This window comes from Sander lucioperca, chromosome 12, assembly GCF_008315115.2.
Source record: "Sander lucioperca isolate FBNREF2018 chromosome 12, SLUC_FBN_1.2, whole genome shotgun sequence".
Taxonomy (NCBI): domain Eukaryota; kingdom Metazoa; phylum Chordata; class Actinopteri; order Perciformes; family Percidae; genus Sander; species Sander lucioperca.
In genome coordinates this window covers 1122185-1135376 of record NC_050184.1, presented here as the reverse complement: position 1 = coordinate 1135376, position 13192 = coordinate 1122185, and the positions used below count along the sequence as shown (strand labels likewise).

General features: G+C 43.8%; 1 protein-coding gene across 1 annotated transcript in view; it reads left to right on the top strand.

Moving 5' to 3' along the window:
* Nucleotides 1-11939: 11939 nt before the first annotated feature.
* Nucleotides 11940-13192, top strand: part of LOC116067645 (voltage-gated potassium channel subunit beta-2-like) — a 140096-nt gene continuing 138843 nt past the window's right edge. The window contains exon 1 of the mRNA XM_036008046.1: nucleotides 11940-12129. Within this exon, the coding sequence (XP_035863939.1) occupies nucleotides 12079-12129 (51 nt within the window). The 5' untranslated portion in view covers nucleotides 11940-12078. The remainder of the gene's footprint in view (nucleotides 12130-13192) is intronic.

Here is a 13192-nt window from a genome sequence, read left to right as displayed (position 1 = left end):
CCGTCCCGCAAGTTTTTCACTGAGACAGCTGTGCCACAGCTTTACAATGAGACTAAAAGAAAGGTCGCCAGTGCCCTAACCGAAACGACCAGAGTGGCACTAACGTGATGCATGGACATCAAGAGCAACCAAGTCTTTTTGACATTCACCGCTCACTACATAACTGATACGTGGGTGCTCGAATCCCGTGTTTTGCAAACTCGTGTGATGCACGAGAGCCATACAGCCGTAAATGTCAATGCCATGTTTCACTCCGTTGCTAATGAATGGGAGCTGACGGTCTCGGATCTGGTGATTGTGACTGATAATGCTGCCAACATGCTCGCCGCTGCACAGATTGACAACTTGGCACACATTACATGTTTTGCCCATACTCTCAACCTGGCTGCACAACGATCTCTGAAGCTCACCACGGTGTCACGACTGCTTGGGAGGATCAGGCGAATTACTGGTTTCTTCCACCGCAGCGCCATTGCAAATCATGGAACTGCTGGAAAAGCAGAAACTTCTGCAGTTACCGGCACAAACTGAAAACGGATGTCGCTACACGCTGGAACAGCGCGCTGGACATGATAGAACGATCCCTAGAGCAGCAGCCTGCTATTTGTGCCGCGCTGCTCTCCCCCCAGGTGAGAAAATCTGGAAGTGACATCTGCACACTCAGCGACACCGACATCTCCACTGCTGAGGAAATAGCATCGGCGCTGAAACCAATGAAAGACGCAACCCACATAATGTCAGAGGATTCTACGCCTACACTCTCAGTTATTGCTCCTTTGCATACTCAATTGCTGCACGACACGGAGGCAGCTGGCGTTGCTGCTGCTGACACACCAGTTATTCGGGAAATCAAACTGGCAATCCACGATGATCTGGCGAAAAGATACAGTTCTGCACGGGATAAGCGCATGCTGTACTCTGCTTCCTTTTTGGACCCCAGATTCAAGGCCCTGCCTTTTCCTCACTGAGGAGCTGGAAATCCATGCCAATGTAGTTGCAGAGGCTGCAGCACTTGAGGTAAATTATCTGTTCTTGAGTAATATATATTTTCTAAAATGTGTAAGACATTTATGCTTGCTGAAAATGGATGTAATATTTAAAGGTGTTAACTGTAATCTTACACTGCAAAATAATAACTTAAAAAGGATTAAATTCATCACAATTATGTAAGTATCTGGAAATTTGCAGCGGGGCGAGGGCTTCGATAATAACCATACATGTGTTTGCATCCCTGTAATTGATTGTGACTGACATGATTGTTGAATTGTTTCTGTAGAGACAAGTGAACTCAGAAGAGGCTGAGGTTGAGTCTGAGACACCACAGCAAGAAGAAGGCCCTGCTCGAAAAAGAAGGCCCTCTGCACTGGTCACGCTATTGGGCAAGACATTTACTGAGGTCAGTGTTGTCCGTAGATCTGCCAGCTCCAGAGCTGAAGAGGAACTGAAGAAGTATCTTGAAGCCCCTCCCCTGTCTCTGGCAGAGAACCCGCTCAGCTGGTGGAGGACCCATCAGACAGCTTTTCCTCTCTTAGCTGGACTGGCTAAGCGATACTTGTGTATCCCTGGCACTAGCGTTGCAGCTGAGAGAGTTTTCTCCACCGCTGGAGATATAGTGACAGCACAGCGAAGCAGTCTCACTCCTGCACATGTTGATCAGCTTCTTTTCCTGCAAAAGAACCTGAATGTTGCATCTGCAAATGGACAGTAACCTTGGACACAGTTCATGTCCATTTTTTTTCATGATTTGTTGAAAATCATATAATCAGTTGCACAGTTTACAGTTCTTGCAAGAGACACTGTCATGAACATTTCAGAGACAGGTAGCTTAGGGGTACTATTTTTCATTTTGAAAGAAGCACTTTATTTTCATAACTTGTTATTCTTTAAGTTACTGAGTCTGACTGAGAAATATAGATGTTTTTTTTGTCTTCATCGGTTATGTTCTACATGATATTTGTGGTAAACTGCAACTTTCCTGGGAAATGCATCTATTTTCAACCATTTTGTATTATGAAGAAGCACTTTATTTTTGTTCCAAATTATTTTACAGCTAGCTACTAATGAGTAGCAATTGAGAACCAGACAATGTTTTTGATAAAAGGCACTTCCCTGAGAATTGAACTTAATAAATGTGAAAAAGACACTTTAATGTCTCCGTTTGTCATTCTGTATAGCAAAGCAGATGAGAGTAGATCATGAACAGAAACCCGATTAGAAATCATTATGGATAGAATTGAATCGTTTTGAATCGAAAATCTTTTTGAATCGAAAATCGATTTTGAATCGAATCGTGGCCTCAAGAATCGGAATCGAATTGAATCGTGAGATGGTAAAAGATTCCCACCCCTAATATTCAGCATCAGCGATTTCAATACTGTATAAAGCACACAGACCACTTAAAATGTTTATTTTCTCCAAAAGCGGGAGATCCAGGTGCGAAAGAGGCCGTCGCTCTCGTCTTCAGTCTCAGTTATCTGTCTTTCAAGGATACAGTTCCACAGGGCCCTTAAATCCTCATTGCTTTTAACCTTAGCTTAGTTTTTTCCCAGAGTTGTGGTGACAACAGACTCGTGAAACTTTGAAGGCAGCTTGTGTTCACGAGAAGCAACCACGTCCCAGTTAGCTATCTCATGCTTTTCCATCAGTTCTTCTGTCAGTCTGAGCACATTAAAGTGCCCATATTATGAAAAGAAATCACTTTTTCTGGGATTTGGGGTGTTCTTTGGTGTCTCTGGTGCTTCCACACACATACAAACTTTGAAAAAAATCCATCCATGCTGTTTAGAGTGAGATACGGTTTCTGAATGTGTCCTGCCTTCAGTCTCTGGGTGAGCTGTTCAAAATCGGCACGGCTTGTGACGTCACAAGCCGAAACGAGCAGGCTAACCGCAACCATTAGCTCGTAGCGTTAGTGTTAGCATGCTAACGCTAATGCTAACGCTAGCATGCTACCTCGTTCTCAATAGCAAAGCACTGCTACAACACACACAAGTTCACCATAATCTACAAAAGAACTACTTACATGTGCGCCCTCATTTAGAAGTCTCCCAGCTAATCCTGCCTTGTAACTGACCGAAGTTGTAGAAACAGCCTTTCTTTTACTGTCTATGGACCTAGCTAGCTGACATGATCCACATCTGAGCTACTGGGCATGTGCAGTGCAATCAAAGATAGTACAGAAGAAGAAGAAGAAAAGAGGTCTCACTCTGTAGCTAAAACAGAGACCAGGTGAAAAGAGGATCTGCAGCAGTGAGAGAGAGCACTGCAGTACAACAAAAATATGGTGTATTTTGAAAATTAAACCATGTAAACCTATTCTGGTACAACCTTAAAATACAATTATGAACCTGAAAATGAGCATAATATGGCTGCTTTAACAAAGTCACCATCCGAATCATTCCAGAATGTTGCATATGTTCTCTTTCCATTTGTGTGCATCCATGTCCCAGAATAATTGTTACTAACCTAGCTCTGGGGAGCTTATTCTCCGGAGTCCTTAAGTTTCTTTTTCGCCGAGCATGTTTCCTTGGATTAGGGTGGCACCAAAGTCATGGTTGCAGCTGTCACCATGGTCCTGCTGCACTCCCTGCTACGCTCTGCGGTGCCCTGCAGTGTCGTGCTGCGTCCTGCTGCATCCTGCTACGTCCTGCTATGCTCTGCCGTGCCATGCTACATCCTGTAACACCCTGCAGTGCTCTGCTATGCCATGAACTACTTTGACTACTATTTCTAGTCACTGTTCTATTATCTTTATTATGGCCCGAGCGCCGACAGCGGCGAAGGCCCTATTGGAACTGAAGGAATTATTAGGGCCCGAGCGCCGACAGCGGCGAAGGCCACGCCCCCTTTCATAACATTTGTACCGTTTAAGGTAGAGTCTTGTGTGAGGTGTCATTGAACTCAGCAGAGAGTTGCTTCTTCATTGCTGATGGTTTGGCCCGCCCCCTATGCTTAAGCCACGCCCCCTTTCATGAATGCTGATCCATCTAAGGTAGGGTCTTGTGTGAGGTGTCATTGAACTCAGCAGAGAGTTGCTTCTTCATTGGTGATAGTTAGGCCCGCCCCCTATGCTTAAGCCATGCCCCCTTTCATAACATTTGAACCTTTTAAGGTAGGGTCTTGTGTGAGGTGTCATTGAACTCAGCAGAGAGTTGCTTCTTCATTGGTGATGGTTTGGCCCGCCCCCTATGATTAAGCCACGCCCCCTTTCATGAATGCTGATCCATCTAAGGTAGAGTCTTGTGTGAGGTGTCATTGAACTCAGCAGGGAGTTCCTTCTTCATTGGTGATCATTTGGCCCGTCCCCTATGCTTAAGCCACGCCCCCTTTCATAACATTTGAACTGTTTAAGGTAGGGTCTTGTGTGAGGTGTCATTGAACTCAGCAGAGAGTTGCTTCTTCATTGGTGATTGTTTGGCCCGCCCCTCTGTGCTTAGCCACGCCCCCTTTCATACATGGTGACCCGTTTATGGTAGAGTCTTATGTGAGGTATCAATGAACTCAGCAGAGACTTCCTTTTTAATTGGTGATGGTTTGACCCGCCCCCTATAATTTAGCCACGCCCCTATTCACAGCAAATTAACTGTATGACGTAGAGTCTTGTGTGAGGTATTGTTGCACTAGGCAGGGAGTTCCCTTTTCATTGATGACGATTTGCGGCGTCTGAGTGCCGAGCAAATGCACGGTCGCAAGGAGCGGCGTCCGCCGGTAACGCTGACGCGCCGAGGCACGAGGGCCCGTCCATCGCTGCTTGCAGCTTTAATTATTATTCTTTTTCCCGGCAAATGAATTGGCTTAACATATTCAAAAACTCACCAAATTTGGCGGTCGCATCAAGTCTGGTGAAAATTTACGTATTTTAAGGGTTTCGGGAATAGGCGCGCAAAAATGGCTCGCTAGCACCCCCTACAAAGTTAAAAAAATAGAGCCTCCGCAGTGTGTTTAACGTAGACTCACGATACTTGGTACACATATGTAACATGTCAAGATGTACAAAACACGTCGTTGGAGCGATACCCTAAACCCAACAGGAAGTCCGCCATTTTGATTTCAAAGTTCGAAATTAGTGCGATTTTGGCCATTTCCACGTCGTACTTTAACGAACTCCTCCTAGAGATTTCATCCGATCAACTTCAAATTCGGTCTGTGCCATCATAAGACATTAAAGATGAAGAGTTGTTAAAAGAAAAACTTTTCGTCATGTGGCCGTGGCGGGGCGACCATTTTGTGCGTTTCGCCATCAAAACAGGAAGTGGCTGTAACTTGAGTGTACATCGTCCAACTGGCTCAAAACTTTTCAGGATTCATAAGAGTCCAACTCTGAGGACAAATAAAGGCCGATATTTACTTAAAGTCATAGCGCCCCCTAGTGGCAACAGGAAGTAGGCCTAAAAGTCAAGGTGCTATACTTTAACGAACTCCTCCTAGAGATTTCATCCGATGGACTTCAAACTTTTTCTGTATCTTCTCAACACCTTAAAGATCAAAAGCTATTAAAAGAAAAACTTTTCATCAGACGGTGTGGGCGTGGCATGGCGGCCATTTTGAGTGTTGAGCAATGAACAAAGAAGTTGTTGTAACTTGAGTGTACGTTGTCGTATCTGCCCGAAATTCTCACAATTGACAACGGTCCACGCCTGAGGACACCTACAGGCCAAAATTGACTTTTGATCATAGCGCTGGCAACAGGAAATGCGCCTTATATAACAAACATCATCCGATTTACATGAAACTTATAATGTGTGGTCTACATGTGATACTGAGCCGCCCCCTATACTTTAACCACGCCCACTTACTCAGGCCACGCCCCCTTTCATAACATTTGTGTGAGGTGTCATTGAACTCAGAAGAGAGTTGCTTCTTCATTGGTGATGGTTTGGCCCGCCCCCTATGCTTAAGTCACGCCCCTTTCATAACATTTGAACCATTTAAGGTTGACCATTGTGTGAGATATCAATGAACTCAGCAGAGAGTTCCTTCTTCATTGGTGATGGTTTGGCCCGCCCCCTATGCTTTAGCCACGCCCCCTTTTATAACTAATGACCCATTTGATGTAGACCCTTGTGTGAGATATCAGTGAACTCAGCAGAGACTTCCTTATTCATTGGTGATGGTTTGGCCCGCCCCTATGTTTAAGCCACGCCCCCTTTCATAAATGCTGACCCATCTAAGGTAGAGTCTTGTGTCAGGTATCATTGAACTCAGCAGAGTTACTTTTTAATTGGTGATGGTTTGACCCGCCCGCTATGCTTTAGCCACGCCCCTTTTCACAGCTAATGAACTGTATGACGTAGAGTCTTGTGTGTTATTGTGGAACTCAGCAGAGAGTTTGTTTTTGATTGGTGATTTATCCCGTCCCCTATGCTTAAGCCATGCCCCTTTCATAAATGCTGACCCATTTAAGGTAGTCTTATGTGAGGTATCAATGAACTCAGCAGAGACTCTTTTTAATTGGTAAAGGTTTGCCCCGACCCCTATGCTTTGGCCACGCCCCCTTTCACAGCTAATGAACTGTATGACGTAGAGTCTTGTGTGAGGTATCATTGAACTCAGCAGGGAGTTCCCTTTTCATTGGTGACGATTTGCAGTGTCTGAGTGCCACGCAAATGCACGGTCGCAAGGAGCGGCGACCGCCCGTAACCCAGACGCGCGCAGAGGAGCGAGGGCCCATCCATCGCTGCTTGCAGCTTTAATTGTGATTGTTATTGCCACTGTTAATCACACCCCCAACCGGCACCGTCAGACACCGCCTACCAAGAGCCTGGGTCTTTCCAAGCTTTCTTCCAAAAAAGGGAGTTTTTCCTCGCCACTAAATGCTTGCTCTTGGGGGAATTACTGGAATTGTTGGGTCTTTGTATATTATAGAGTGTGGTCTAGACCTACTCTATCTGTAAAGTGTCTTGGGATAACTCTTGTTATGATTTGATACTATAAATAAAATTGAATTGAATATGTAGCTTTCAGTGTTTCAATCAATGATGTGCAGTCTGTCACACATAGCGTTGAGCTCTGTGGCCCCTTGGTGGCAAAATCACTGTTTTCAAACAGTTTGCAAAACGTAAGAAGCATGAAAACAAACTTTTTCGTTTGCACGTGTTGCAACAGCTGGGGCCTGTACCATGATGGTAGTTGAACAAACTCAGGGTTGCAGGATTGGTTTAGAGTTGACAAAACCAAACCGATGCAATCAGACTTTATTGGTACCATGACGCAGCTCATCAACTTTCTCTGTCAACCCAGGCTTTGATCCTTAAACTCTGATTACTCCGCGCGCGCATGCACATAAAAGAGTGACGTCATAACCCCTGTCTCCTACCAACAGGCCATCAAAAAGCCCTGTCATAGAACAGAAAATGGGAGAACATTTTTTTTTTTGCTGTCACAATTAAAATAAACACTTTAACATCTTTTGTACTGTACCAAATTTAACTTGCCTTCCTCAAAGCGCTGACACAACATAGACTCATGGAAAATTCGTGAGTCATGCACTGAGCCAGGCCATTTGGAATCCAAGCTTGGGATCATGCATTCATGATCACAAGTCATCTGCAGATGAAATCTGTTAGTTACTATTCATTTAAATATTTATTTAAATTGCAAACAAAAATCATCACATATATATAGTAGCCCTACCTGAACATTAAGGCTGTGAAAGGACTTTCTGTTCACATAATATGCCTCATGTTCTCCTAGAGCTTTGGAGATTGCAACATGTGTGCAGTCTATTGCTCCAATGACTCTAGGGAATCCTTTCATATGAAAAAAAAAGAAAATATATATATATATATATATATTAAAAACCATTCTTAACATGTAGCTACTGTAGACTATTGTATAATACTTAAGTGCTCTAAGTGCAAGCTGCTTTTCGAAGGAAAAAAAAAATGATTGTGAAAGGTTAAATTTGTTCATGTCACCCTATCAATATATCTTACCGGCAATTTTATAAAATCCCTCTTTTATGGACATGGTCGATAAATGTCCAGGGAACACAATGAAGCTATTTATGTACCCCTGCAGTGCGAGGACCACCTTGCGAATGGTTCGACAAACCGTGTTTTTCCCTAGGTTCTCCGCATCACCGACCGCATACAAGTATGTACCACTTGCGAAGAAACGCAATGCAATACATACCATTTGCGGTACAGTAAGTGCATGGCTTCGACGAGTCACATTTGTTATGTGCGGCTCAAGAAGTTCACAAAAATAAGTTATTCCTTCCGCGGAATATCTGTATCTTTCATACAAGTATCAGGAAAGTCAAGGGGATTTTGTCTGTCCCTAAAAACTCTTTCTCTACGAAGTGCTCGTCTAACAATTTGCGCTGAGATGTCCACAGGATTTGGAAGAAAAGAAAGGTGAAGCCATTGCAATGATTGCAACAGAGAACAGAAGCTGGGAATTAATTACGTCACCTATATGTTTCTTTGCTCACTGATTGGTCAAACTTCTGACTGAGATCTCGAATCCAGAACATAACCTTCCCCGGAGCAGGTTAGCCGTGCAGCGTAAGATACCATGGCAACGAACACCGATTAAAGCCGAGCTACTTTCATAGTACCTAAAACCCAGGGTTGGTGGAAACTAAACTGAAACATAGCTGGCTAGCCACCTAAACCAGCTTCATGGTATAGGCCCCTGGTCTGCTTCTATTTTAGTTTGTCCACTGCTTTCGGAAAATCCCGCCTGAGTCTCCAGTAATACATAAAGCAACTGCAAGATCTTATGCACTGACCCTGATTTTGAGCTCCATCTGGTATCACACAAATACTCCAGCTCCATAACCTGGCAGTTGGGATGCTTCTCCTTTTGCATACTAGTAATGCGCTTATTAAACCATAAAATATGCTAAAAACCACAACATGTAATTAAGAAGACATTACCTGAACTAGAATATGAGACACTGAGGACACTTGTTGCACACCTGAGAGACGTTATTGGTGTCAGGAGAGACAGACTTGTTTTTTTTTAAACTGATGACATTACTTTTACGTTTTTCACTCCGATACAAAACCAAAAACTCATTTAAGCTTTCAAAAACGGTGAGTGCTTTTTATCCCTCTTATGGACAGCAGAAGGCACTCTTTTATGACTGTTTTTAGGACTGTTAATCAATGGAATTCATAGGAGACTATTTTGAAAGTCAGTTTGAATGAAAATAAATAGCGTATTATATTATATATATTATATACACTATTAGCAATGTAAGTTGTGGTATTCTGTGACACACTGCAAATGAGAGGAAGATGCTTTTTGTCAGGGATCTATCATGGAATTAGCAAGGCTTGGACCCAAATGCAGAGACATGACTAGGGAGAAAATAGAATACTACAAAATAAAACAGGAAACACTACAACAGACACTCACAATTGTGACAGAACCCTCCCTTAAGGGACGGCTACCAGAAGGCGGATACCCTCTTGCAACTGGTGGCGAAGGCAAAACCCCTCTGGCGGCCGAGCAGGACGGGAAAGACTCTCTGGAGGCCGGCGGTGAAGGCGAAACCCCTCTGGCAGCCGAGTAGGACGGCAAAGGCTGAGTCCCAATGTAGGCCGAGCAGGACAGCGAAGGCGGAGACCCTCTGGATGCTGGACAGGATTGCGAAGACTCTCTGGAGGTTGGTGATGACGCCGACGATGAAGACAGAGACCCTCTGGAGGCTGGCGACGACGCTAGCAGCGAGATCTGATTCCCTCTGGAGGCCAGGCAAGCTGGCGAAGGCAGAGTGTCACTGGAGGTTGGACTGGCGAAAGGTCCGCAGTGACAGGCAACAGGAGCAGGAGTCGGCCGGGCCACCGACAGGACATGGGGAGCTGGAGTCAGCCAAGCCGCCGACTGAACACAGGGGGCAGGTGTCGGCCGGGCCGCCAACTGAATACTGGGGACAGGAGTCGGCCGGGTCGCTGGACAACAACAAAGTCTCTGAGGCGCCGGGGGCAAGGGCACAGTCTCTGAGGCGCCGGGCAACGGTGAAGACTCTAGAAGGCTGGGCGTCAGCTGAGGCTCTGGAAGGCTGGTCCGCTGAGGCTCTGGAATGCTGGTCCGCTGAGGCTCTGGAAGGCTAGTCCGCTGAGGCTCTGGAAGGCTGACAGGCTTGGAGACAGGAAGGCCAAATTCCCACTCAGTAGCCTGCCAGCGAACCTCCATGAGGTGCCTGGCAAAGGCGGGGTCCTCCTCATGAAATTCGCAGAAAAAGGTCATGAGACTCACTGACCAAATCAAAAGGGTGAAAGTGTGGCACAAACTCAAAAACTGCTGGGTCCATTTTTGGTCGGATCATTCTGTCAGGGATCTGACAGAATGATCCAACCAAAAATGAAGTAAAACGAGACATGACTAGTGAGAAAACAGAATACTACAAAATACAACAGGAAACACTACAACAGACACTCACAATCGTGACACTTTTGTTTTAGGTAGTAGTTTGATTGACCCATTGGATGGTCTGCATTGAGGGGAAGTTGACCATCTGTGTGACTTCACCAGTGCCTTTGCAGTGCCATTTTGTCTTTATTGGCTTCTTTTATGTGTTCAATCTGGAGAATCAAGAGTCAGCATCCACTACACTGGAGATGGTACAGAGGTAAATTATTCTCTGCATAAACCACCAGCCAGTATTGTGTCGATCCAGGGTCCGATGTGATCATGGAGGGAAAAACAATGCTGTTTGTCGGTTTATGGATGTCTTCTGAGGTTCAACCCTGGGAAATGCCTTTTGACGGAGGAACCAGCCCATTGAAAGACTGTGAGGCGATATCTGGAGAGCCTTAACAAATGTTTACCGTTGCTTGTTTACATATATGGAGAACGGAGGGACCCCAACAATTAAATGCACCTTAGGAATCTTCACTTCATTTACCTGCCCCCTATAAACCGTGACTTCACATAATCAACGGAACCACCACCGGCTGAAGACATGCCAGGCATGTCACTAGAACAGTGCAAGGTTGTCTGGCATAACAGTTGCAACATCACACTCCTATTGAGATGTATTTGGAGTGGATAGGCAGCCAGTTTCAAGGGAAGATCAGGGGGCAGCTGTAGAGGACATAGGGGTTGCTGCAGAAGATGGCTTATGAGCGGCAGCAGTAGAGTGGAGCACCTGTCATTGACTAGTTTTCAACAGTTTATGTTCCCTCTAACCAGTTTGAACCCAATGATGAACAGTGGGAACACCTCAGGTAACACATAAATCCTTTGGGTGGAGCTAGAGACAGCTTGGGAACTGATATTTTTGAACATGTCCTCAAAGTGTTAAAATGCCCCCGTTTCTTGCCGTGTTTATTGTGCATGATGATTAATGCAAGATGTGTCATGACTTTCTGTTGCTCTGAAAGACCGGCAAGCCAACCGATCAGTGGTAAAAAAGATAAGAAGGATATGCAAGCAGGGAAAACACAGAGAGCGTGTAAGAGAGGGCCTGTTTTTATTTTTGGCCTAAACCAGTCTCAAGGGCCCGTTTCTCTGTTTAGCAGCATGTCTATTATGTATTCTATATATGTGAATTTTTCTGCTTAATAAAAGTACAAAGTGGTGGAGAAGTGTTGCCATTTATGGCAGCAAGTGCGTCAAATGGAACCAGTAACAAGCTTAGGGGGTTATCCGTTATCAGTTGATCCTTTAAGGAGCTAAAAAGACAAGATTGAGATTGTTAGAAATATTGGTTGGAACAATTATATTGGTTGGAAAATACTTGTACTTAGTATTAGTAGTAGTAGTTATTCTTTAATAACTAAACATACATTACACAAGTCTAAAAAGAAATACATCACTGATGAAACAAGCAAGATGACAGGCTTTTAGTATGCTTTCTGCTGTTACAGACACAAGCTTTTTGTGCAGATGCTAGTTTTAGTGTCAAGATAAATAATTTACTTGTATGACTATTTTCTGGCCTCTGCAGTGCAGAGAGGGTTGCTGATAGGGCTCTTTGTGTGCCATGTGACCTAGTAGGAGGGAGTGGAAAGCCATATTAACTCCTCCACCAACTACTTTGAAAGCAATCCAGAAGCTGCTTTGCTAGGCATTAGGCTGAGTAAAACACATTACTGCTCTATCTGGCCATCACAAACCTCTATCATGAGCAGTGTAGTCCAGAACCCCTACATCGGCCGAACGCCAACCACTCGGGTGAGTAGCTAATAGTGTTTAGGATGAATTGACTTATAATGGGATGAAAGGATTGATGTTGTATAGATATGATGTCCATGTGTAAAATACTGTGTGGAACCATGAAAAGGTAAAAAATCCTTGTGGTCCAAGAAGATTTGGTTCTCTAAAATATCTTGTTCTACTCTTTCTTGAGTCACAGCTGTTATTTTGTTCAGTCTCAGGGAATGTAGCTAGATGATATGTTCCATCTTCATCATCAGCATGTAAAAAGAGTCTCTTAAATTATTGAGTAGTTGGGGATTTTCTGGTACATGCGCTTCTGCAGTTTAGTAAAGTGGAGAGAAATTAAAGAAATTGTATGGTAATGGTATGGTATTGTAATGTCTTTTTTATAATAAGCTGGGCTATCAGGATATGTATGCTGCAGGAATGTCACATGAATGCATAAACTGGTACATGATTATAAAGATAAAAGAAAAAAACTAAATGGAAATTGAATCTCACATTTTTTTTGAAATCACACAGAGACCAATAATGAGATGTTTTTCCTCTGAAAATTGTTCTCCTAAGACTTTACAATCAGACTTTACAAAAAGTTCATACGTTTTTATCATGGTGCATCAGGAGTATTTGCCCAGGCAGGGCAAGGGATAGAACCACCGACCACCGACCTTCCGTGGTAGACAACCGCCAAAGACCTGAGCCATAGCAGCCCCTAATAATTGCTTGACACTAGGGATGTAACAATGCATTGTGAATGGGTAAAAAAATGTATTTAAATATGTAAAGATTACAAAAGGTTGAGATAAAAAAAATTAGAAACAGCCTAGGTGGTTAACAAACAGCATGTGACATTAGCCTACTGATAGCTAGTAACATTAGCTGTGTTGAACACAGTTAAAATGCTGACAGCTAAACATTTAAGTAAACTAAATAAGTAAACATTTTGTTCAAGTGAGAGTCTTACAGACATATATATATAAAAGGAAATAAACTAAACAAAAGTAAACAAAACTAACAATCATGGCTACAAGTAATTCCACCATCAAATTACAAATCAGTTAGGTGTATTTCCACAGCC